This window comes from Rhipicephalus microplus, chromosome 8 (assembly GCF_043290135.1).
Source record: "Rhipicephalus microplus isolate Deutch F79 chromosome 8, USDA_Rmic, whole genome shotgun sequence".
Lineage (NCBI taxonomy): Eukaryota > Metazoa > Arthropoda > Arachnida > Ixodida > Ixodidae > Rhipicephalus > Rhipicephalus microplus.
The window spans coordinates 123,686,094-123,713,694 of NC_134707.1; the positions used below are offsets into that span (position 1 = coordinate 123,686,094).

The following is a 27,601-nucleotide window of genomic DNA, read 5'->3' on the forward strand; positions in this document are numbered from 1 at the left end:
TCTACGTATACAAAATTTAGTATCAAATGATGTGAATAGATGACGAAGGTAAATAACGCGTGGAAATATGATAATCATGACGTGGAAGTCTTGTAAGCCATAATTTACCTTCACCTCGTAACTTTGTGCTGATTTTAAAGTGGTGTATCAACCTCCCTCATTGGTGCTTCGCATATCATCGGTTCCCAGAGTACGTGGGATCTGCCCATTTTTTCCGTATTTATTGCCCATGCCCACCTCCCCCCTCCCCCCCCAAAAAAACGTAGGTAGAACAGAAGGAGTACAATAATTGTTTGGTCCTCATTTATTGGTTGGTATTTTTCTTGGTTGGCCCAGTGGCACTTACAACTACATATATAGGTATGTATTACAGGCAAAAGTAGTTAAGCTCACTGGAAAGATTCTATAGGTGTTCCAGTGATCTGCAGAAGAGTGATATGAGTTCATTTTTACGAATCGAACCAATTCCTGCAATTCTTATAAGCTGACAGGGTCTAGCAGTGTGCTTCGTGAAAACGCTTCTGCCGACCCTCATTTTAGTTTCCGCCACTTGGTGCCGTTACACGCATTCGATACTGCTATGGAATTCAGGCACCAAGAAATTTGTCGAACACGGCAGTTATGAATTTGTTTCTTTTTAATGCGTTTTCCCTTTTTTCATAGCTTTCAATGGTAGCATTAGTCGTGTCAAATAACCAGTCACATGTCGTTCGTCAGAGGCCCAGAATCCTTGTTAGGTACTTCATAAACAAAGGAATAATAAATTTAAAAATATAAGTTTTGAAGAGATATGGTTTTGAGATACATACAACACGATGCGGTAAAGAAGCACCCTTGATGGAGGAAAACAGCCTCGAACATAAGCTGTTGAAAGTCTTCGCGGCCCTACAGGTATGACCTCCATAGCCCGCATTGCTCTTCCCGAAATCCCTTGATGTCTGTGATGTTTTGGTAATCGATGTACACAGAAACCGGATTGTCAGGGGTATACTTAGGCCATGGTTTCTTCATTGGTATCTCGGGGACCCTGCAAAAGTGATTAGAGTGAAAGAAATTTTCATATGAGAGATGCGCGTACAATTCACAGAAAATGGCAAGAAACTTGTCAGTAAGCTTTAAGTAGAGAATTTTGTGATTTTATGATATGCACATTCCGCCTTGTCATTTCCCGCTATCCTATTCTTTACGCTGCCTGTACAAAGCATGGTACATAAACTAGTCGATGCTTGGAGCGCTGAGCGTTCCCTTTTAAGGCTTGAAGCACTTGATAATACCACTAAAAACCAGACGATTGATGATCTTGTCGTGGAACTCCTGGTTACTGCTCCGGCCTAGCCAGCGCAGCGAGTCCCTTGATACATTTTCAAACGACTGGTCGAGGGTCATCGCTTTTGTCATTGTGCCATTACTATCGATAATTATGTCTGACATCTGTCAATTCTTACAAAATTTTCAATTTTGTCTTGTGACTTGTTGCATTGCCTTAAACAAACCCAGACTAAAATATAAGATAACCTTCCTACTGCAAAAAAAGGAATTGCTTCAGTTGGCATAATGTCGTACAGGTAATGGCAAAGCGAAACTAAGAGGAAGCTTCAGCAAAAAAAAAAGCAAAGTGCTGTAAAGCTAGGCGGACATGGGCAAGGCTTAGCCCTGAAAGAACATTTTCTCCATTTAAACTCCCACGTGTCTGCAAACTATATTGCACCTCCTTCCTTAACCAGCCTTCGTTATAACAAGATGTACCTTCCCAAGTTATTTCTCGCCTCCACATCGTCACATCACTGATTATCACGCTCACTTCGTGTATCCACTTATTCATAAACTAGCCAACAGATGACTATGCATTGTTTGAGTCGCTATACCCCTCCCCACTTTCCTTCGCTATCGTCTGTGCAAGAACAGAGCATTTGAGCTGAGATTTGACTGCTCCTCTGCAAGTAAGCTTCAGCGAAGGTATTTCTTTTCTTGTCTTTAACGGTGGCAGTAAGCCTCGAAATTGCTCCGGTGTTTTCCCATTGCAGACGCTCACTAACACATCCTCACAGGAACGTTGTCACGGCCAAGTAAGATGATCTGTGCTAAGTAACGATCAGCGCTAAGTAAAATAGGACTTCACTTGCGCACGTAGAGCTCTTGAGCGTACATCACCTCACCAGCTAGCCTGCATCAGATCTTCATAAAATCTGAGCGTCGGTTCCACGTTTACTGCGTAGATATGTCCTATATATTGTGAACGCGGAGATGACCGCCGCCGTAGGTCATTGGTAGAGCATCGGCCGCGTTATTAGAAGGTAGCAGGTTTGGATCCTACAGGAGGCAAGCTAATGTTTAGTCTAAGTTACTTTCTTGAGATTTACATTACCGTTACTTCTAATAACATCCACTCTACTTTGTTTGGCATCATTGCCTGTTACAGACTCAATTATAAGTAGGCAAGTAGAGACTCAATTATGTGAAAGTGTATCTGCAAGAGGTTTTGGAAGAAACGTTGAACACAACTTTGTTACTAGGCATATGTATGAGCGAGAACAAAGATCCTGACGAGAGTTGATATTAGTAGAACCTTAAAAAAATTGTGCTCCCACGACCTTGGACATGACAAAAGAGTAGAAACTACGTATATTCGCAAACTGTGAACTCACTCATGATGTGGAGGAGTGCCATGTAGATTTGTAGGAGTAAACGTCATCATAGTCGAAAAGGACATCTTGGAAGCCTAAGGTGTTTGTGTCTAATAATAGGTTTTAAATCTTTTTGAGCACGTGTAGGGAGTTATTGAGCGCGGCGAGCGGGAGGGTGGCTAAATATACACTGCCCACAAACGTAGTGGGAAATGTTTAAGAGTCGATTGATTGCCTCTGTGCGTCAATCACAGGAACCCTTTGCGAAAATGTTTCATGTTGATCTTTAAGACATTGCAAGTCAGAGCTTCGAGCAAGTATTCACAAATAAAATGAGTCATTCGCTGCGAATTTGCAATCGAACATCAGAGTAGATTGCTTTTGCACAAAAAGGTTATCTTCACAGTCCTTGTAAACTTTTTAAGATGTTAACGAATGCTTTGTTATTTTTGAATAGTGTGGGTAAGACTTCCTCGTGTATAAAAGTGCAAAGCGGAATTCTCTGAAAAAATGTGTCAATATTTTACACAGATCGTTGCTTCAGACGACCATTGCCTGTAGAAGTATTCATTATTGATTGCAAGGTACGTAGCTTATGCTGACATATTACTTCCACTAAGCATTGTCTTCTTTATTTGGGCCACCATGTTTGAGATCTATTGCTTACTGCAAGACTAAACAGGTACACCGCAAGAATGATGTCATGCTTACTCACCCATTCGCCGCAAACGACTTCAATGCTGTCACCATAACTTCTGACACCACAGCGTCTTCGTCATCGAAACGTTCCTGATCAGTGAGGGGAGCTCCGAAAACGTAGTTTATGTCAAATGCATGTGGTGTCCCCATCCAGGTAAAAAGTGGACTTTTAGCTGACTTGTGACCAAACACGTACGAATACACTTTCTGACCACGGTCGGCATGCTTCTCCGCCGTGAAGTGCATGGGACAAACAAAGACAGAGTCGGAAAGGTAGTCAACGTAGCCGCGCCTCAAGGACGCCTTGTCATGGGCCTTTGCTGTATACTTCTCCAACATTTCGGGAAAGTCCATCTTGAGCCAGGAGAATACGCCTTCGTGGAGAGATTGCCTAAACTTTTTGTCGTCAATGTCTTCCACGTCATCTGGAAGTAGCTCGCTTCTAAGAGGATATATGAGAGAAAGCACCCCTTCATCCTCAGTAACTCCCTGCAAAATGTCCACAGAATGAACGAATCCCTTGCTGATGGCGACAGGGGGCACCTTAGGGAGAAACTCGTTGTGGTAAGTTGGAAAGAAGTAAAATACTTTAGGTGCTAGGGTTTCGGCTGCAGCGACTGTGATTTCATCCGTGCTTTTTGTTCTCAGGCAGTCGATTATGGTTTCTGCGTTGGATGCCAGGCTGTCGTCCCTATCTGCACACCCTACGATGGCTGCAACCCGGTCGCCTTTGCTAATGCTCTCATGGGTGGCATCAAAGAAGTCCAGGGTGTGCATTGTTCCGCTCATCATAAATGCCCTTTGAAACAAGCCGCGGCTCATGGGAGACAGTATGTGGGCATGGACGCTCATCCCACCTGCGCTCTCTCCAAATATAGTCACTCTTGACGGGTCACCACCAAACTCGCGAATATTCTCCTGTATCCACTTGAGAGCGAGACTCTGGTCCATTAGACCCATGTTTCCCGGTGCCTCTGGGCTGTTTGCGTCAAGGAAGCCTAGAATTCCCAGGCGATAATTCATTGAGACGACAACGAAGCCAGTCTTGGCCGCAAGTGCAGCACCAGTGTAGTTATCGTAGCTCGCGCATCCCTGCGTGAAGCCACCTCCGTGAATCCACACCACTACTGGAGCTAGGTCTTCTTCGTGAGCAGCAGGACTCCAGACGTTTAGGTGCAAGCAGTCTTCGGTGTAGTCGATCTCACCAGCCATAAGTTTGCTGAACACCACCTGCAAGTTTGATGAGACTCGAGGTTTTGATTGGGCTCTCGCATGTACGAGTTTAATGCCGTATACAGATTACCACTATGCCCTGAAGAATGAGTGAAGCACAAAATGTAAGCCCAAAAGGGACGTAGTACAGTTTCTAACTATTTTTTTTTCAAACAGGGTTACCATTGGGAGGATTTGAAAGTGTGCAAGACTTATGGTAGAAGCCACCAAAGCAGCAATTCTTTTTATTTTTGCGGTCTAATTTGTAACCATAAAAACCAGAAAAAGTATTAAGGAAAGTGTTTATTATACCGAGCAATAATTAATAACATACTGAATATGGAAGGCCCCGCAAGTAGGATCCCATTTTTGCCGTTTTTCCTAATTTTCAAGGCATCGAAACTGAAAAATTCACAGCATATTGCCACGCTATGTTGGTGGCAGAAGAAAAGGGCATAGAAATGAGTGACTGTTGTAGATGACTTTCAGGCAACAAAAAAAAAAAACAAAACTAAACAGTCGTTTGCTTCGAGTTTCAGATTTTTTCGCGACAGACTGGTGATAGCGCGGGGTACTGCGACGTCTTATGCCTGCTGGTTCTGAAGTAGAAGCAACTAAAGACAGTAAACTAGGGTCTACTGGTAGGCATTAAAGCAGCCGCTGCCTTCAAGGACTACCCCCATATTACGGCCCCTTGTAATGTTTCGTGAGGACAATGTTTGCCACATCCGCAACCCTATCCTAGCATGGCCCATTCGCTGGTGTACCGTGTGTCAACAAGATGCCTCGAAAGTCCAACTCATTTCATGACCATGCCGGTAAGGATGTGAAAGATAAGCGCGACCGTTTTTACCAAGTCGCTGCCATTAACGACTGGGAAAATCGCCGTAAGTTGAAGAACGTCTACATCTTTCTCTTAGACTTTGCAATAGTGTGGTACGAGAACTAAGAAGTTTCACTCACGAGTTGGCAGGAATTACATCGGCAGCTTTACCAGAAATTCAGTAAATCTGAATGAAAAGATAGAAGGGAGCAGAAACTTTCTTCGTGGTTTCAAATTCTGAACGATAGCGTCGCCATGTGTGTCGAAGAGATGCCGCGTTTCGACGGGCTGACATTCACATGCTAAAATAAAAAAGTTCGCCTGTTAATGCGAGGCGCAAAGGAGCCGTTTTTTTGCAGGCATCGTGCACAACTATTCCAGGACGGTGTCGGAGTTCGGATGCACTGCCACAATAACGGATCGCACGCCCCGCCAGTGGTTGTCGCAGTATCAGTGTCAGATGGCTATGTACGCTGCGTGCTCCCTTGCGCCAGGAGGGGAAGGCAGGGAGATTCTGACAGAACTTATACGGCAGGTTGTACGTGAAGAACTTCAAAAACCTTAAGCAGCGTCCCCTATGAGCATCGCTGCTCTTACAGACGTCGCTCGGAACGAAATCAGGCAGTTCATTCATTTCTCACCACCATCGCCAGCTGAACGTCTCACACTTTTCTATGCGGATGCTCTGCGCGTCTCTATGCCGTCGACAGCGTTTTGTTCATTCACCTGCTGGTGCACGTCAACGTTTTTTTAAGCCCAGTCCATCACCCGGCTTTGGAGGCCGATTTTAGTCCTTGCCCGTGGTAGTCCACCGTCTGGCGTGCACCCGGCAATCATCCTTTGTGAAACCATTGTGGCGAGGTCGGACACATGTGCCGTGACTGTTTCTACCGTCGAATAGTCCTACGCGGATACCACCAAGATGTCCGTTGTCCACGCTAGACTAAAAGCCAGCCAGAAATGGAGGAATACTTGAAAGTTAGTCGTCACGCTTCTGTCCCACCGAGACGACAGTCACGGTCTACTTCACCCCATCCGCCCGCATTAACACACCACATGCGAGAAGCCTTTGGGTCTCCTGGTGTCGGTGGCGCAAGCTTACGCCAAGTAATCTGAAAACGGCTACCTCCGGAGGTGAGGCATCTGTCACGCGGCCCGACAAAACTCACGACGTACCATTAAAGCCTGCTTCTGAAACAGAACGTCCGTTGCCATTACCGTTTCTGTCGACTGTTATCCGATGACTGCATTTGTCGGCACGGGAGCTTAATACTCGGTAATGAACGTTTCATTGGCCACCCGTGTACACAAAGTGCTGACAGCGTGGGACGGCCCACAACTAATCACCGCTGGTGGACACCTCGTATCACCTAAAGGAAGGTGGACCCCCAGGCTTGAAATTTGTGCGTCAGCTTTTGTGGCATCTTTCGGGGTAATGTCGAACGGTTCTCGGCCGATCATTTTGGCCATGAATTTTTTCGAGAATATAGGCGATAGTTATTATGCGCGATTTGTTCGTCAGTTTTGCTAAGTGTGTTTCTCCAGATACGAACATCGAGAACGAACAAATTGGCGTGGCCTTACTCGTAGCTGATAATTAGGTTACATTGGCGCCTCACAGAAGTATCTCCGTCTTTGCTAAGGGTCCGCAGGGGCAGTCAATAACGGGCATCGCTGATGGCAATCTCAAAGCATTGGTTGATCGGGAAGTCGTCATCACTCAAAGTCTCGTTCAACTCCATTGGCCAGAGTACGCTTTTATTTACGGACTTCAGTGGTGAATACACGAGTTTTAGAAGATGAAGCACGCTTACTTGAAGATTCCCCGCCGCGGTGGTCTAGTGGCTAAGGTACTTGGCTGCTGACCCGCAGGTCGCGGTTTCAAATCCCGGCTGCGGCGGCTGCATTTCCGATGAAGGCGGAAATGTCGTAGGCCCGTGTGCTCAGATTTGGGCGCACGTTAAAGAACCCCAGGTGGCCTAATTTCCGGAGTCCTCCACTACGGCGTCTCTCATAATCATATGGTGGTTTTGGGACGTTAAACCCCACAAATCAGCGCTTACTTGAAGACTTTCCCTTTGGTTACGACGTTCTCGACTGAGAGCAGCTGCGATACTGATGCGACTAGTTGTGACTGTCTGTGGAACCGCGAAAGTGTTATTTAGGACATGAGGAACTCAAAAGTTTTAGCCATATTTTCAGAAGCAGCGATGTTCATCCCTATCTTAAAAACGCTATAGCAGTTACTTTGTTCCTGATGCCAAAAACAAAGCACGTTGTGCGCCACTTTCTTGGTCATTGTGCTTATTACCCCCCCTTCGTGCGACATTTGTTGAAAATTGCCAACCTTCTATATAACAACCCAGGAAGGATGACTTCGCCTTCGTCGGGGGTCCACAACAGTCCGACGCTTTCCGCGACCTTAAACAACGCCTGCAAACGCCGCCGATTCTTGGCCACTTTGACACCGATGCCAACACAAAAGTCCGCACTGATGCGAGTAACCTTGGCCACGGAGCTGCTCTCCTGCGATATCAAGATGGCGTGGAACACATCATTGCTTACGCTAGCTGTGCGTTGCCGTCTGCAGAGAAAAACAGCTCAAGGACTGAAAAAGAGTGTCTGGCCGCTGTATGGTGTATTACGAAAATCAGGCAATACCTTTACGGACGCCCCATCTAAATCGTGAGTGACCACTGCTCTCTCTGTTGGCTGGCGAGTTTGAAAAATCCTTCGGGCCGTACTCGACTTCATCGTGCGATAACGATAGTTTACAAGTCTGGCCAGAACCACACCGACGCCGACTATATTTCCCGCGCACCCATCAAGATCGCGGCAGACGACAAGAATGAAGACTTAAGCTGCCTTGCTAATCGGGCGTCATTAAACGTGGCTGAGCAGCAACGCGAAAACTTAGAACTCCTACCACTGATTGAATACCTTCGGACACGTCACCCACAACCCGCCGTCAGTTAGCGCGTGACTTGGCATCTTTCTGCTTACGCCATGACATCCTCTACAAGCACAACTTCATCTTACGAAAACTGTTCACCTCCTCGCCGTCCCTGCTGCTCTCCACGGTGACATTTTACGCGCTTGCCACGACGAGCCATCGTCAGAACATCTTGGCTTTGCGCGTACTTTGGCGAGGATCAAAAGAATGACTGTGGGCGGAAACTTACAAAAACCACCTGGCAGTACGCCAAGACTTCCAAAGATTGCCAAAGCCGCAACAATTGGTGAAACCAGCCAGTCTACTTCAGCCTGCACGACTCCCTCACGCACCTTTTGACATGGTCGGGATAGATTTATATGGGCCATTCCCAAAGTATGCTGCTGGTAACCACTGGATTGTTGTTGCTACCGACTATTCGCTAGACACTGTCGCTACACAATGTGGTAAAGCAGGCAATTTAGCGCAAATAGCCACCAATGCTGACGCAGTTTGCAAGCGTTGCATTAAGCGAGCAGTTGATTTACGCAACGCACAAAGAAGCATTTGCGTTAAATGTTTCAGAATAGTATAGTCATTCCAATTATTCCGCCTTAACACTATTGATGATTGATTGATTCATACGTGGGGTTTGACGTCTCAAAGCTGTCATATGAATATGAGAGAATGCCGTAGTGAAAGGTACGGGAAATTGTGACCACCTGGGGTTCTTTATTGTGCACCTAAATCTGAGCACACGAGCCTAATTCATCCTAATTACCTAGTGTAACCCTTTTGACCACTATCACCGGCTACCGCCAATGAAAGAACAAATCCCTCGTATATGCATATTTTCAAGGGGGGTTCAATTGCATAATCAATAGATTTTACGAAATGGGCGTGATGCTCTTTTACCATTTCGTTTAAACATCGTCCAGTTTGTCACACGTACCGTCTTCCATACGAAAGCGGCAAACAGTACATCACACGTTTAAACTGCTAAATCACTTCACATGTTTAACCGATCATCCTCGAGATTTGAGATTTAGAATTCCTACAATAAAATCATTTGCACATGCTAACATTTTGAAACCTCTTGGAGTACTATAGGGCATAGCCAGACACACACGCACACACGCATGCCTGCACGCACGAACGCACGCACGTACACAAAAGCAAAAAAAAAAAAACACGCACACGCACATACACACACAAACGCACATACCCACGAAAGCTTTAGCACAGCGTTACAATTTCACATATCAGACACGGGCGTGGTAGTGCAGCGGTTACGACACACGGTAGCAGTCCCTAAGCCTGCGGGTTTGATCCGAATCATGGCGGTCGCGCTTGAGTGTAGGCGAAACGCTGAAGGACCGAGCCTTGTGTGACGTCAGTGCACATTAAAAAAAAACTTTAGGTGGTCAAAGTTTTTAGAACGCTCAACTTTCATTCATCGCTCACATTCATATCATTGCTTGATGACGTAAAACTCTAGACATTATTATTATACCGAGATGCCCGTCAGTTGGACCACACACACAAAAAACGAGAACGAACGTATAGCGAACAGTTGCTGCAGAAATAGGACTTCCCTGAAAGAGCACATAAACCTGAAGAGGACGTTATCTAGGGTGACGAAGACGATAGGAATGGTGTGTTTGAAACGCCGGACGAGTAATTGCATTGATGCATCACTCAAATAATTCAATTTTAGAACACGTCTCTTTGCACTGTATAGGCCAAAGTAAATACCTCTAAAAACAAAAGGGCCTGTATTATCGCGTTAGCAAATGAGCTTTATGCACGCTTGTTGTATATTGTGGGTGCATTAAAAGTAGTGGTAATGATGCTCGACTATTGACACTAAGGTCGCCGGATTGAGCCCCAGGCGTGGCAGCCACATGTTGGAGAAGGCGAAATGCTTGAAGCCGGTGTACTTACATTAAGGTGCGTGCTGAATAACCAATGGTGGTGGCAATAATCGGATCCCTCCAATACAAAATTTCCCAAAGAAGTAATGGGACGTTGCAGTTCAAGAATTATTATTGTGCTTTTTTCTAAGTTTGGGCTTAAGTGATTTGATTGAAGGCTTCACGAATGATAAAAGAGTGTGAATACGACATCACAGATATATCAATGCGCAGGACCACACTCCTTGAAAGATTCTATTTGAAGAATCGACTGACAGAACAGTTAGCCTTTCGAAGCCTGGCGAACTGATTTGCGAGATATCAAATGTGTGCCGCAGCTTACATTGATTATTTCAAAGGCAAGTAAGTGTATATCGTTCATTACACTTGATTTGTTTGTACTGCGAGACAATGCACGGTACTTTTGATGCGTGCCTGGTACAAATAGGTACTAGGCATCACTGAACTTAGTCTCTGCAGTTAGCAAGCACTGTCTACTGTGTTTATTAGCTAGCCATGAAGTAAATAAATGTATGTAACAAAATTTAGTGCTAGTTTAATTACTCTTCAAAAGCCACGCCATGGTAATTACAGTAATTTAGCCATCATTATTGATCACTAAATAATCCATCGTGAAGTTTCCCTGAATTATATGTAGAATATCTTGAGCTCATAGGTACTTTTCATAACCCACAAGTTCCCTTACGAGTGGGTTATTGTTATGCCAGCTTATTGGCGTTGGGAACTCGGTCTCTGCGAACTGCTGCATACCTGCGGGCAAGCCGTCCGCCTGCTTGTTGCGTCCAGGATTCCATCCCAAGGCTTCACTGCCTGAGGTGGAAGAAATCGGAGTCTGCCTACGGGGGGCTGGGCAAATGGTATGCCGCGGTACTCTTCCACCTTCTGCCCAAGCACATTCAGGTGATTCCCTCCGACTATTCCCAGACGGGTGGCTTTCTCCACGTCATACGCACGGTCGCAGTTCACGGCCGCCGTAAGCAGCAGCAATACGCAGCACCGTGCCCCGCCCATTTCCTGGAAGTTCGGCTCTCTATGAACCCGCCAACAGACAGCTGTAAAGAAAAGCGATATTTTGTTAAAGCATTTATTTATGCCATCAAGACTTGAAGATATTGCAGAAATAAGTCAGTAGAGATAGAGAAAAAGCTTAAGTGAAAGTGATGGAGGTTGACCGGATGAAAGTGTTCAATTTGCTATCTGGAGCTACGGAAGACGTTGGGGTGTATAGAAACTGAACAAAACAAACAAAGAAGATATCTATTTATTATGTTACGGCAAGACCGAGAGAAAAATTGGCCCGAATCTGCATGTTATACACTGTAAATGTTTTCGAAAGACGATAGTCTTACTTCTGGAGAGAGTGAACAAAACGTTTATTTGATGTTCTGTGCAAGAAAATCGGTGAATGGTATTCTGCAGGCGCTGAATTAGAGTGCCTCGAGCGTGTGTTGGAGGCGAATGAGTGCATCTAGTCACGTTATGCACAATGCCATCTGGCACTTATCTTTGAAAACGAAGGCGTACAGCCCGCGTAGAAAGATACGCACCAGCCTCGGAGGTGATAAGGTGTAGAATTCAAAGCGACGGGCAGGTGCCATCACCATGACGTCGTAGCAAAGCGTTGGAAACACCTTTTTGAGCGTCGCGTTGCACTGTCAGCGCAGCGCGAATAAACGTTACATTCCTTAGTTACTTGTGTGTGCCTCTTCTAGTATAAAGGCGGACAGAGAAAACATCGAAGCGTTGTTGTGGCGCCTCAGATATACGCAATAATTGCTTTTTAATTGACAATCGCACAACTATGAACGCTAAACATTGAGCAATATTGGTGGGCTCTGCGGATGGGGTTGACCGTTTGGTGTGAATTAAGGTATCGTCAGGCCGGACAAACAGACAAATGTACAGACAGACAGACAGACAGACAGACAGACAGACAGACAGACAGACAGACAGACAGACAGACAGACAGACAGACCAAAATTTTTCCGTAGGAGGTCCCCAAGAAAGACTATCATCTTTAAAAAATTGCTACCCAAGCACTTTGTACAAATAGTTAACCGCCGAAAGCTGAAACGTGTGGCTCTAGTGTTTAGCAGAGAGTTCAAGGTGACACTGCATGCTCTAAAGCCATTCACAATTATTGGTTATATTTTCGTGCTCCTCAATGAGCGTTCGGCTTGGTAGACACGGACACGTTGCCACTGAGGTTTCCGCAACGCCGCTCGTTCGGTGCGCCGTTGTTGCTAGCGTTTGACATCACGAGCTAACTTGGCGGCGTGGTTTGCAGGATCCGCCCGCCACCGGCACTTGCATTCCCGTCAACAGTTTAGCGCTGCTTGGAAGGCTGCTGCATCATTGATACGCAACGGCAGCCGGAACTCGACCTTCCGTGCTTGTTTTTGCGTCCGCACTGCAGCAACGGCCTGGTGAACACGAGCTTTTTCCCGTTTCCACTGCCGGCGCTCTTCTAAAGTTGTCCGCTCTTCGGGAGTTCGTAGAATCCGTGGCTTGCCACGTGGAAGATCTCACAGATACTGATGCACGCCTGATTAGTGCAACGGCCGCGACAGGATGAACCAGGTCACTCACAGTGCACCCAATGAGACGCGTGCTTTGATACGACGCTGAGAACTGCGTAACTAGTAGCACAGTCAGCGAAGAACGCTTGTTACATCGGTGCTTAATGGTCTCTGATTTCTTCTAGCCATATACAGCTTTCACTGTAAACACACACACACACACACACACACATACACACACACACACACACATGCACGCACGCACACAAACACACACACACACACACGCACGCACGCGCGCACACGCGCACACGCGCACACGCGCGCACACACACGCACACGCGCACACGCGCGCACGCGCGCACACGCGCACACACGCACACACGCACACGCACAAATTTAGTTAAGGGGTCCTAAGCTTCGCCTTTAGGAGTTTAACGCCGTAGTGACATTCTGTTCATAGTGCGTAATTTGAAGACTCAGTGCATGAAACTTTTTCAAAGTGGCTGTGCAACCACTACGTGGCTTTAAGGAAATAAGCGCAGTAGCTGTGTGCCTTTTGTAGTGGGGTACCAGCTTTCAACCACGGAGCCATTATGATAACATATTCTGACTATCTTTAGCAATGAACGCTTGAACCACGCAATATTACTGCAATATTTTATGTTGCAGTGTGAAGCATTAATACAGGACGCGCGTCTTTGTAAAGTATGAAAGCTACTTTTGATGTATTTCCAAGCAGAAGAATTTCTTTTCACTGTTTTCGCAATCGTAGGCGTGGCCTTGTGGGGAACATCCGCTTGACACGCAATTGTACCTGGCTCGATCCGCACTCGAACCCAAACAACCCTGATTTGGTCTCCACTGTGCTTCAGGACGTATTTATTTTATTTGCATTGATCTCCATTTTTCGCTCACAACCAACTACATTGACGCCGACGCCGGAATTTCTGCGAAACGAGCTTTTTAACGATATCGCATTAAAACACACACACACACACCCACACACACACACACACACGTGCGCGCGCGCGTCTGCGGAAGGCATTAATCCTGGTATCTATAATTTTCGTGATAGGGGCGATTTATAATCTTCTTATACACACTCCAGTCCATACTCAATGAGGAAAAACGGATTTGCTTGGGCAGTTGCCCACCGAAACTAAGCGATCACGTTAGCGATAATACGTAAAAGAGCACGGCCATTGCAGATGGACCAGGCATAACAATAGCCATTCATGCAGCAGTGTGTGACAGTCTACACACGTTCTCATAGACTCCCAAAAGGCTTGCCGACTGTTCTTCAGAGGCGTCCTTCTCCTGAGCGTGCTATGCATGCTAGTATCCAACTTCTAAAAATACCACGGCTTCACATGGTGCCCCGTTCTGGAAAGTGTAGGAGGAAACGAACGGGTGGACCACTTGTCTCGAGTAATAAACTTCTGAGCCGCGGACAAGCCGACCACGACCGATTATTTCGCACCTACGCTGCCGCGAGATATCCTTGAGAGATAAGGACTGTCCCGGCATACGATCGTGCCACCCCACCCTAAGCTGACTCACTCGCAATCCAGAGATTGGAGTGAACACATACGAACACATACCACAACATACACACACTCAGCAAAATCCAGCCATCCGGATTTCAACTGAGGAGGACGTGTTTCTTGCGTTCCCGTCCTTACCCCGATCTTTGCTGCGTGCTCTTAGCGCGGAGCCTTTTTAAGGGCTACATATGGTGCCTCAGCGAGGCAACCGGAAGAAAACACCACAGCAGGATGCCGTCATAGTGGCAGCCTCGGCATCATCTTCAGTGCCAACAAAACAACAGCAGGCACAATCCAAGCCAGCACGCTCCGAGAAAACCCAGTGGCAGAAAGTCAGCAGCCAACACACTGCCGCCCTCTTCCCCGCTTCAAGCAAAGCGAATGTGCAAACCCTAGATTCCTCGTCTCCTGCCACGGCCGTGGCTATCTGCGAGAGATACATCCCTGGTAGCAACACCTCCTCATCTCGTCCTTCAACTACTGCGACCGCCGACTGGACGGTGTCCGCCTCCAGTGAGTGCGGTGGGCCCCCAAGCAAACGGCATCCGCCTCCAGCGAGAGCGGCATGCCACCAAGCACGCCTCCACGTTCTGACGGTCCCCACGTCGTTGCCGACCTTTCTCCGAGTGAATGTGCGGCCACCATTGTCTTTGGGCCCGTTGGGAAGAAGGCTAACTTCCTGGCTGCGTCGAGGGATGCTTCGCCTTCCCTTTGATCGCTGCCTTCCTCTCGGGCTTCCCCGCCACCCAGCGAGTGCGGGTAAATTTCCGGCGCAACCTTGTTGCGGTCGACACGCATCCTACCGCTAATCTGACCGCCCTACTCCAGGCTGGGACAATCTGCGAGACCAAGGTTCGAGCCCAATCACTCGACCGGAACACCTGTGTTGGCATGGTTTTCGGAGTGGACCCGACGATTCCATTTGAAGACCTCACCGACAACATTGCTTCACCTGTGCCCCTCGTGTCCAGTGTACACAGAGGCAACTGCCTCACCCTCACCTTCGCTGGGGCTACCGTCCCGCCGGATATACTGCTTTACAAGCAAAGGCAACCTGTTTGACCTCGTCAGCCCTGGCCCCTGCAGTGCTGCTCTTGTGGCCGCTTCGGGCACGCAACCGCCACCTGCTCTCGAGACAAACGGTGACTGCGCTGCGGCATCAAGCACGCCCCAGGATCGTGTACAGCACACCCTCGTTGCATAAGCTGGAGCGGGAAACACCCTGCAACCGAGCACCGCTGTCCAGCCTGGCAGCTGCATCGCAGGGCCGCGGTCATGACATCATGGCATCAACTGACGGTACCGTGACTCACCGCCAAGCCCTGCAGCACAGTAGGACCCCTGCCAGCAACGCCTCCACCATCAAGAGACGCTCCTTCCGAGATTCGCTCACCGGTACCGACGACACGACCTCGGAGGCCGCCCCTCGTCCTACACGAGTGCGCCCGTCGTCCACACTACAACGACGACGAACCCGCCCTCATCAACAGCTCAGCCAGCCCCTACCGTCATCCAAAAGCGCTCGACGGCGACGCAGACACCGCGCGCTTTTTCACAACCACTGGTTCTTGTCACCGTCACCAGAAGCACGATTACTGAGCCCGCTACCTCAACCTCGCCGCAACCTGGCATACAAACCAGGAATGACATCCTCACTGGGCTTGCTTCGGGACTTTCAATGGCGCTCAGGGCCCTTCTAGTTGGCTTCCACGAGTGCAATCTCCGTGTTGTGCCCCTGCTCGCCTTCGGGACCATTGCTGAACGGTTTGGCCTCTCCCTGAACAAACGGACTGCATTTCGCGAGATTTTTTCTGGCCCGTGTTAAAAGGTGCTCATCACTGTACCCCCGGCCTTCTTGGTGGTAGTCCCAGTCGACTGCGTGTGGCATACCGGTCTTCTTGCGTGTGAGTGACTCGCAGTTCAATGCGCTTTTTTTTATCTACCCTTTCCTTGCCTCTTTTCTCCTCTCCCTTTATTTCTAATACCCCAATCCCCTGTGCAGAACTGTGGAGGTGCCCTCGTTGAAAGAGGCAGTAACAAAACTGCGCTTATTTCTTCCTTTTTTCCCTTTTCAAAGTCACTTCAAATCTGGCCATCCTAACTTTCTAACCGCTGCCTTCGATGCGGCAACACATAGTGACCCTCCCCCAAAACACTTTGATTTGCCGGAAACACCAGTGGAGGGCAACTCATCCCTGGTCACACGTAACAAACTTGAAAGGTCATGAGGGGCGGGACTCACCGGACAGGACCTTAAAACCGCAGGTCACTTGAGACTAGGCCGAGCAACCCGCTCGGGCCAGAGGGGCCTTTGAATGAGGGCTCCACCCCCGGAAATCTGCTGAATCAGTAACTTTTCACTCCTCCGCCTCCTCCAGGCATGGCAATGACGCAGGACGTGCGCAATGGTTGCCTTGCTACCACATTTTATCACAAGCAGTAGAGTCAATCATTTCAATCTGATACGTAAAGCAGTTCAGCAGTGCGCAGAAGTATCGCATTATATAAATAAATGCCATGGTTTCATAGCAAGGGTGAAAAATAAGTGTGATAACAAAACAAAAACGTCAAGTATATAATTCGGGTATCATTAAACTCCGCCTTTTGGACTGAAACGTGATAGTAATAATCTGTCCTTAATCCGTACCTAAATCCCTTATTGCATGCTTTTTATTGTATCACAATACTCGAGAAGTGTCATTGGTAGATTACTACTTTGCAATCGATAAAATAAAAGTGGCTTTTGTCAGTGAAGCTTTCGTATATGACAGCATTTTTTGTAGTAACTGGTACGCTTAACACCACGATGAATCACCATGCAAGAGAGCAAAGAAGATGCATTGTTTTACAGTAAAACACCTGCTGTTCACGCTTGCGGCCCAGGTTCAATCTTGAGTCGGCACCCTGAAATTTTATTTTATTTACATATTTTGCAATTTTTCGATCAGGGCAAGATGAAAATTTTTCGCTTACAACCAGCGATGTCAACGCCAATGTCAATGCTAACGCCGGAATATGTGGGAAATGAGCTAGTTAACAATGCCGCGTCAAAATTGATGGGTAACTCGATGTATGCAGTTTCACGCTGAAGCACAGGATTGATTGATATGTGGGGTGTAACGTTCCGAAACCGCCCCATGAATATGGGAGGTGCCATAGTGGAGGGCTCCATAAATTTCGACCATCCGGGGTTCTTTAACGTGCACTCGAATCTGAGCACACTGGCCTGCAGCATTTTCGCCTTCATTGCCGCTGCAGCACAACGAAGAACGCTCCACAAGGACGTGCAGTTAAGCACAGGACAAGCGGGAATTAACAACAATAACAGTTGTTAAGTCTTTGTGTTTGAGAAACGCGCTGTGAGTGTCGACAATACAGAAACCGATGCTAGTAGATATCAACAATTTTCCGCAGCGGCGAGAAATTGGCGCCATGTTTGATCATACGGCCATAACTGGCATTCCCCCAGCAAGTTGCTCCAGCCAACGCGCTGGGCCAGCGAAGCGGCTATGGTCGTAGCTGAGGTTACAAGCCAACATGGCAGCATTCAAGAAGGCATGGCCACCCGCTTCGATCCAAACAAGCTGCTGTAATAGATGAGAAACTAAATGAACACCCTAATAAGCTTCAAGCATAATTCTTCGTTGTCGTCAGCCATCAACAACTGTACAAGATTACTTGCTATTGGGTAGCGGGTGCTACACAAAAAAGTTTGAGAACTGGCATATCGGGTACCCTGCAAGTGTACTACCTCTGAAAGGCCAGTCTTACAGTTTGCGCAGTGACTGTGCTGGCCGTTCCGCGCAGGCCTGGAGGCTTTTTCTGACCTTTTGTTGTCTCCGTTTGAGGCGAAATTTTATTATAATAAGACGTCGCAGCCCTTGGCATTTGAAAGTGTGATGTGAAGCATGGCGACTACTACGTCCTTCTCGATCCCAAATCAGAATTTGGTGCTGGCCTTACACAAAGCAAAAGACTTTTGGATACGTGGCTGGGACTCGGAGAAAATCTGCAACATCGAGCCTGATCTGGCAGACAACTGCAATTAGAAGAGGGCAGGGCAATTGCAAGCAGTCCACATTCGTAACGCTGTACATTTACCAACATTGTAAACTGAACATTTGACGAACTATTTGCGGCATTTCTTTTAATGAGACATGAGTTCGACCGTGAACTATTAGGTTATTGGATATCGTCATCGCGTGAGATAAGACCCAGTGAGAACAACTTACGCTTCTATCTCAGCAAATGTGATTTTCAGGAGACTAATGCAGCACTTTTTTTTTGTTTTCCCTTCAAGGCTTGCATTTCTAGTCTTTTTAGAAAAACTAATGCACTGTGTGGGGAGAAAATGCCATTTCCGCAACTGCGCAGTAAACTGAACTTTCTTGCGGACAGTTATAGTTAAGCCAACAATTTGAGTTTTCTGAACATTTTCTTTGTTGCAAAATGCTTGGGTTCTGCAGACAAGAAAAGAAAAAAGACGTATGAGTGCCAACTACCAACTGTTTATCGGCAGCAGAAGCTGCAAGCCAAGAAAACTTAAGAGCACGCGCAGATACGTGAATGATGGACGACATACAGGTCATCAAAAAAGCTCTGTACTGAACAAGAATAACTTGCATGCATATACCACAATGGATGTGTCAATAACACATTTGGACACGTTCCCTTTATTTTTAAACACTTTTAATAGCTTCCTCACTATTTGATGCCTGCTCTTGCATACAATCTTAACTGGTACGCATGAGCATGACTTAACCTCCCCCGAAAGATGCGTACCATATGTTTTTCTTTTGCTACTGATATGCTGCCTTAGGTGACCATTAATACAATATTGCTTTTGTAATATATAAGACTTGCCGTAGCTCAGGGTAATCTGGTAGAATAAGCCTATGGTACAACGCCTGAAGGGTTTCAAAGGCTTCATTTGGCACCCTTTTACTCTTAGCACGACAGATTATCTGGCATAGCTCTGCCAGTATGCTTACAGTGGGAAAGACGACAGGAATTCCATATCTCGTGGTCACCTTTTTCATGTTATGGCTAATTTTGTGAACGTATGGCACCACCTGTAAATTGACACGCTATCGTTCTCTCAAGTGCTTGAGAGAACGAGAGTATGTAAGGTGGTCATAGGAAATAGCATATGGTAAACAGAAGTTGCACCTTTTCACATGTGACATGTGGGCCAGGTTTCGAGGTCATGTGTGCCATGTGTGCTCATATGTGCCACGTTTCGCGCAAGTGAAGATGATAGGAAAGAGAATGAATCATATGGTGAGGGAGCTTTTAGAAGCGTTTAACATTAAAGGTTAGATGCCCGTCTGCGTCAGTTACATGCCTATTGTGTATGTGGATCCCAGATATGCTTTTTAAATCTATTTGGGATACGTAAACAAAAATATTTTAGCCTGTCTGTCTTTCCTTTAGTCTATGCGTTGCACGATACAGCAACCACGCGAAAGTTTGCGCCCATTCTCAAGTATTACGCATTTTTTAGGTAAACATCAATATGGAAGTATTAAGTAGTGTGCTTCTTCATTTCTAGATTGCATAGATACAAAATCTTGAGTACTGCAGTAATTGGTACGCTGCGCCGACAATGCGGCGCCATGAACGAAAAGCTGGTATTATCAACGCTTCACCAAAATGGTATGGTGCTGCCACCTAACCGTGGCTCTGCGTTCTAAAAATATTTTGGTTTTTCGAAATTGCTGCGAGGTCAGTGGGGTCCATATCTCACGCAGCAACTACTCACAGCAGCCCGCGTTAATGACATCCCGCTCTAAGGAACCCACTCACCGATCTTTTCGCACAGAACGTCAAATGAGCGTTTTATTCTTTCTCTAAAGGCAGATAACTTTCGTCTTTCGATGACCTTTGCCAGTGAAGCATTCAGATACGTCATTTCTTTCTTTAGTACAAAGCTTTCCAGTTGGCATAGATGTCGTCACTTCTCCACGCATCTGCACATGCTCGGCGTTTTTTTTTTTTTTGGCTTGCAGTCTTTGCTGTCAATAAACACTTGGTTGTTTGCGCTCATCTATCTTTTCTCCTTTCCGGCCTTCACGTTTTAACAATGTGCCACAAACAACGTGCTTTGCAAGCCCTGCCGCCGTGGTCTAGTGGCTAAGGTACTCGACTGCTGACCCACTGGTCGCGAGATCGAATCTCGGCTGCGGCGGCTGCATTTCCGATGGAGGCGGAAATGTTGCAGGCCCGTGTGCTCAGATTAGGGTGCACGGTAAAGAACCCCAGGTGATCGAAATTTCCGGAGTCCTGCACTACGGCGTTTTTCATAATCATATGGTGGTTTGGGGACGTTAAACCCCACAAGTCAATCAATCAATCAATCAATCAACCTGCTTTTCGAACCTAGACACCAGATCGCCCTAGAAATAGTTATATAATTCGTGTTAGCCTCAATATTTATAGTTTCGAAACGTTTTTGGTACGTTTCCACCCTAAACATATCGCATTTAGTTATATAACCACTTTACTACTGTTTAATAGTATAGTTATGAGATTTTGTATGCAAATGACCAATAGCGACTGTTTTCAATGCCCCTAGAGTGTCACACCGCCAAGCAGAATTCAGTAGCTTCCTATGAAGGACGGTCAGTAGACGACACAATGGCAGAATTATGTAGTCACTTGCTTTTTCTGCTTTGCTAGCCTCAGTGATAACGCACCAAGCAGAAATGAACTCTACGACTTCACTGGTATCCTGCATCAGTGAACAAGCCAGGCGATCCGTGATGCGATAAAATATGCTTCATTCTAGCGAGACGTGAAGTTTGAGGGAAAATACATGGCAGCTCGCGCTTTCAGTTATAGCTTACCACTTACACGTATAAGGTTTGCGATTATTTCTGTCGCCACGTAGGCTAGTTGAGTGTTATTGTTGGATCTTTTGACTTGAGACTCACTGTGGTTTACTTTTATGTAAGATTCGTGATTGCTTTTTTAAAGAAATAATATCATAACATTCTGCGTGGGCAGTCACGTGGGTTCACAATTTGCTCTTTTATAATTGAACAATATCAAGTTGGGCAGCGCTGTGCTGTTTACTTTTTGTTCGTTTCATGACAGGTGGCAGCACAATCCAACTAATTTGCTTGTCGACTGGCCTGAGAGCAAAATCAGCGAAAAGTTCTGCGCACCCAGCTAACGTGGTGACTTGGAGTGGCTGAGGTCGTTCGGCGGAAAACAGACAGACCAATAGATAGACAGAGACAGACAGAAAAAGATCTTTCATTTAGCCTTGAGAACACGAAGGTTGCCCCCATCAGGGGATGGCTTGCGCAAGAAATTATTCATATTGAAAGAAAGCGATGAAAAAAGCTATTATGACGACGAATATTTTTGACTTCACATAGAAGCTTGTGAAAGCAACCAGAGTGACAGTGGCGTTGAATAATCAGCCGCTGACTCTGGTGGAGCGTCGCCTACTGGGCTAATGTTTTTGTTTTACGTTCACCCAGCCGTGGTGGTCTAGTGGCTAAGGTACTCCGCTACTGACGCGCAGGTCGTGGGTTCAAATCCCCGCTGCGGCGGCTGCATTTCCGATGGAGGCGGAAATGTTGTAGGCCCGTGTGCTCAGATTTGGGTGCACGTTAAAGAACCCCAGCTGGTCGAATTTTATGAAGCCCGTCACTACGGCGTCTCTCATAATCATATGGTGGTTTTGGGACGTTAAACCCCACATATCAATCAATCATGTTTTTTTACGTTCGTATGTTTGAATATATTTATTCTATAATATACTTCAGCAAAATTAAAACAAAAGCATAGTTTTTCTTGTGCATTGCACGTAGCGCATTTATTGTGGATATTACACAGTGCCATCATCTGCCAATACTCTCGAGGTTGAACAGCGAAGCAAAACGGCTACAGCGATGAAACGTGCAGCCACAGCCACAAGCCAGGTCCCTCTGCTAGCTTGATCTGTACTTCACCGGTGCATTACTAACGGCATTGTTGTTCGATAATTTTTCGCAATGTCTACTAATTCAATCTGATGAATAGTATACTTGTATTCTATTCGATGTTCATGTTTCAATCCTGCAAATAACCCGAGAGTTAGACTCTGAGCACGGCTGTGGCACAAGCGCTAGAGAATGGGATCCTACACGCTGGCGTTCAGTTGATGAAGCAAATCTGGGTTCTTCGCTATAGAAGTATTGACGATGAAGCAATGTGCTCACAAAGCGTCTGGACGTTCAACATTCGGTATCGTGCAGTGATGGCCCTATTCCCTGGCGGCGTATCCGTCGTGCAGGCTCGATAAATAATACCCCGCAGTTTCGTGGAGTTCGTACGTCAGCGCTAGTTCAAACAGTTTTCTTCATTACGTACAGGATTTCGCAAAGCATCGTTCATGCACGGAAACAAACTAAAATGTGATCTTTAACGCCCCGGCACATAAGTAAGCGGAGAGCTTGGGTGGTTTGGCAAAACACTTTAGTCCTATATACATTTCAGTACTGCTAATGTCTTTGTCCGGTCAGAGTGGCTCGGGCCATACATCCACAGGTCATCTCTTTTCCAATGCTAACAAACGTGTTGACTCTTCTCCAGGCGCCATATTGAATAGTAAAGCATGGAACCTATCGTTTGTGGGCATTAGGAACACTTCTCAGCAACCAAAATTGGTCCCAATCGAAACCAACGAAAGCTGTACTCGTCGAACTTATGTTTGTTGACGGTAGGTGGCCGCTGTTCCGCACGTTGGGCCACTTGGGTCTCGACTTTCACTTTACTGACATTTTTAATTTTATTTCTTTGAGGTGAAGCCACTTTCGAGTTACTTTTTGTTTCACGGATGGGTCAAATAAATGAATGCTTTGAATTGAAAGAGTGGTACAATTTCATTCAGGAAAAATATGGCTGATCCCACGTACAGTGGGAATCGATGATATGCGAAGCACGAATGGGAAAGATGGATATGTCACTTTAAAATCACCACAACGTAAAGAAATGGAGATAATTGATGTCGTACATAACTTCCGTGTCATGATTATCTTGTTTGGGTGTATCGTTTACCTTCATCACCTATTCACGTCACGTGATACCAAACTTCGTATATGTGGTGCCAGCGAAATGCCCGCGAGCACGCTATGAGCATCATATGTTGTCATGTTCTTACATGACATGCGTGTCAGGATTATCATGTTCGCACTAGTGATATATTTCTTCATCCAACGACGTCACGTAACACCAATTTTGGTATATGTGGAGCTAGCAAAACGGTCACCAGGGCATTATGAAAGGCCTAATATACTCCAATGTAGCGTTGACGCGCATGCACGCTGGGCACAGCGACACTACGTTACCAAAACACGAGCACACCATAGTCTGACGCCAGGCGTGACCGGCGCGACCAGCCTCCCTCGGCACGGCCAGACGGCAACCAGCGCGAAATGCGACATGCAGCATTGCGTGCTGATGCGTTACCTAGGCAACACTGCGTCTCCCTCTTTTCGTGGCGAAGGAACGCTGGACGCGCTGAAACGCGCAAGCGTCAAAGCAACGCAGCGCGGCGTGCGCCTGCGAGTATATGGCAGGACCGGCGCCAGGCGTGGAAACGCCGGCGTGACGCAACGAAATGAACGCCGGCGAGCACGAGCACCGCGTCACGTCAAAATGTATTGGCGCCTTGACTGTTGCGTGTAGTCATGTTCTCACATGACACGCATCTCATGAGTACCATGTTTCCACGAGTCACCTACCTTCGTCATTCATTGACGTCACGTAATACCAAATTTGGCATATGTGAAGCTAGCAAAACGGCAGCGAGGCCATCATGAGTGTAACTTGTAGTGATGTTGTTACATGACACGCATGTCGTGATTATCATGTTCGGATATGTCGTTTACCTATGTCGTACGTTCCTGTCGCATAATAGCGTGTTTGGTACATGTGAAGCTAGTGAAACGGCCGCGAGCGCTTCATGAGCGTAGCATGCAGCCGTGTTGTTATATGACACGCATCCCATGCTTAATATGTTAGCACCAGTATCATACCTTCGCATTCATTCACGTCCCGTAATACCAAATTTGGTATAGGTGAAGCTAGCGAAAGGCCGCCAGCGCATCATGAGCGTGGCATGTAGTCATGTTGTTACATGACACGCACGTCATGAGTTTCATGTTAGGGTTTGTCTCTTGTCTTCGCCATGCAATCATGTCATACCATACCAGTTTTGACAATGCCATGTGAATGAAACCCCCGCCAGAGCTGCAGGACAATGAATTGCAAATCATGACATTCATGACATACATGTCATGATTTTGATGTTATGACTAGTCAGATATGTTCTTCTTACAGTCATGTTATGTCATACCAAGCTTAGTATTGATACCATTATCGAGACTGCCAGGAGCGCTAAAAGTCGTAGGCGGCTAGACAGACAGATAGATAGATACGCTCAAAGTTGCCGAAGTTCACTAAGAAATGCTTCGCAGTTATAAAGCTCCACAAACCATGCGAAACAATTTTTTCTGTAATAATGAAACGCTTTTCTTCATCTTATTTTCGTGGTAGTGAAAGAATTACATCAAAATTTTCACATTCATGGCTACGTTTTGATACCTTGTCTGCCTTTGAGCCAAGTTGGCCACTTTGTTAGATAGTTTTTCAAATATCATAGCTATTTCCCATATTTCCAGCCTGGCAACCCTGGTAAAGCCTTTGCCTGTACCAAGAAGTGCGAACAACGTTCGAGTATTTGTAGCCCTTCGCTCGTAAAATTGAAGATATGTGGGCAATTTAGATTATGTTGATCGCTATCTCTCGGAGCTACGCAAGATGAATGGGCTTCTGCCTGGCGTCCTGAACAAGCATGGGCATTTGTTGAAATGATACCACATAAGTGCGAACCAATGCCATTGGCTGTAGCACCCCCGGTTTTAGGCTCACTGCCATAATAGTAGCGACTGTAGTTGATGGTTTGTGGATGAATCGTCCGGCGAGATGAAGCGTGATAGAAAAAGAAAAAAAAGCAAATGGAATGAACACCGACCGAAATAAAAAGGTTTAAAACACTGTATAAGATGGCGTTACGACTAACATGTGGAAGCATATAAAATTATAACGAAGTAATTATGCAGTGAAGCTTTAAAAAGTTAAAGTAGACAAGAACACAACGTGCCGCGGGCAAGTTATGTATAGTCGCGCATTTTTGTTGTCTGTGACGCACAAGAAAGCCTAAAGCTAGGCCGTCTATGTTCTTTTGCTTATATTGAAGCTGGCGACCTTTTAAACTACACCTTTCTTGCATAACTAAGTCACCAAATTCAAACTCACCAAATTATTACTCACACGAACTCGCTCAGGCTTCGACTCTCAGCTTGATTTCAGTCTGAGTCAGTCCAAATGAGTCGACTTAACAGTTCGTTGGTCTAATATTAGCTTGTTCGATTATGGTGTGAATAATATTTAGGGCCAATATCTCATGTAATGCGTACTATTTATTCATGGTGCCTTTTAATATAGTACCTCGAAATATGAGCCATGAGTCGTTGTAAACGACTAATCATATTTTGCTTGTAGGAGATGACAACATGAAATATATTTTTATCGAGAGCGTTCCTGCGATAGTTCGTGCAGAAGGAAGCCAAGTCAGCTACCAACAAACTTCACCCTTCCAATTTATAAATTGAAATGGCGTACGAACGACAGTTTTTAGGAACACATGTGATTAGTCGTAAGCATGAATGTAAATCCAGGTAAGGCGGATAGCAATGCTGATCAAAGATTAGTAGATATAATTTTATGGCGCGCACATGCAAGGGGTCAACTTCATCCGGAGGGAAAATGCGTGTTGGCAATGTCCCGAAAAACTTACGCTCACATTACCCTCTTCAAGCTTACGTTTTGTCTTCAACCATATGAACATGAAATATATTTGTGATGATTGGCCAGACAACGCTGGTTTCTTTTATGTAGTTACTCACAGATTGCGACGTGTTGTAAGCACTTACTCTTGCTGTTTTTCCTTCTTTCTATTCAATTTGGTTTGATATGTTTCAATTGTACCACACGGACGGTTTTAGTCAGCATATTAAAGGCTTCTATGTACCTTCACCTTATAGCAAGTGCGTTGTGGTTTGCCTGGATAGTTTTTGATACAAAATATTGCAGTCAGACAAACAGACTTTGTTCCTGACTTGCATCGCATGCGTTATCAAATGTATTAAGATATGACAAGAACTTCTCTAAACATCTTGGGTTCAGTATGACATATACCGGTGACGTAGTCCACGTAATGTTGACAACGACTACACATGACCAATACCGGTTGCCTGGAAATTCTTTGCATACACGTAATAACTGCCTAACACCTACTTCCATTTAAAGCCAAAAAGAGGTGCGAAACGCTCTGCCGCAAGTAGAACTCTGTACTCACTGCCTTAGCACCGCCAACAGGCCGACTTGCTGCAGCGAAGAGAACGAAAGACCGTCAATGATACTGTGTAGGAGCAATTTTAAGCGAGCTCTCCACCACAGAGATAACGAGGCGTCTGCGTACGATAGCATACACGGGAAAGATAAAGCAGCATGCCTCTGGAGTACGCGGATAGATGTTTTTCTTAGTGGAGGAGTATCTTCTGCCGGAATGAAAGCGGCAAACATGAATAAATCAGTCTCCTTCCGTGCCTCGCATAACGCTTTCTCTTCTACTCATTTATACTTCACGGCAACAGTGACAATGTCTTGTTGGTGGCCGTGCCAGCTACATTTGTGGGGTGAAAATTATTTAGGCGATATTTATTTATGATTTATTTTATTTATAAAATTCTGCAGGCCCATACAGGGCCCAAGATGGACTGGATAGAAACATTGGTTATAATAATAAGTGTCATCCAACGATACAACAAGAACATGTACATGCATGCATATATATATATATATATATATATATATATATATATATATATATATATATATATATATATATACATATATATATATATATATATATAAGAGATCGAAGAGACAGTAATGCCGAGGAATGTACAGGGGAAGTTATTAAAACCAATAGAATGTAAATAAGAAGAAAGAAAAGTGGATGAAAAAATAACCAGCCGTATCAACCAGACCCACAAGGCATCATCACGCCAAATATCTAACACCTTGTTTCTGCAGGACAGACGCTTTCTCACGGCTGGTTATTTTTTCATCCACTTTTCTTTCTTCTTATTTACATTCCGTTGGTTCTAATAACTTCCCCTGTACATTCCTTGGCATTACTTTCTGTTAGATCTCTTTAATATTGTGTTAAAACACGGAAAAACGAGCCCTTAG

At 45.9% G+C, this 27,601-nt stretch overlaps 2 protein-coding genes across 4 annotated transcripts in view; one reads left to right on the forward strand and one right to left on the reverse strand.

Annotated features, from left to right (window-relative positions):
* LOC142769374 (calcium-activated chloride channel regulator 1-like) overlaps positions 1-27,601 on the forward strand; it is a 101,314-nt gene that overhangs the window by 15,800 nt on the left and 57,913 nt on the right. The window lies entirely within an intron of this gene.
* LOC119164565 (acetylcholinesterase) lies at positions 290-26,813 on the reverse strand. Its single transcript, XM_037416787.2, has 4 exons — positions 26,703-26,813; positions 10,975-11,276; positions 3,340-4,553; positions 290-1,027 (listed from the first exon to the last, which is right to left on the reverse strand). Exons 2-4 carry the CDS (start codon positions 11,233-11,235, stop codon positions 886-888), a joined length of 1,617 nt encoding a protein of 538 aa, XP_037272684.2. The 5' UTR covers positions 11,236-11,276; positions 26,703-26,813; the 3' UTR covers positions 290-885.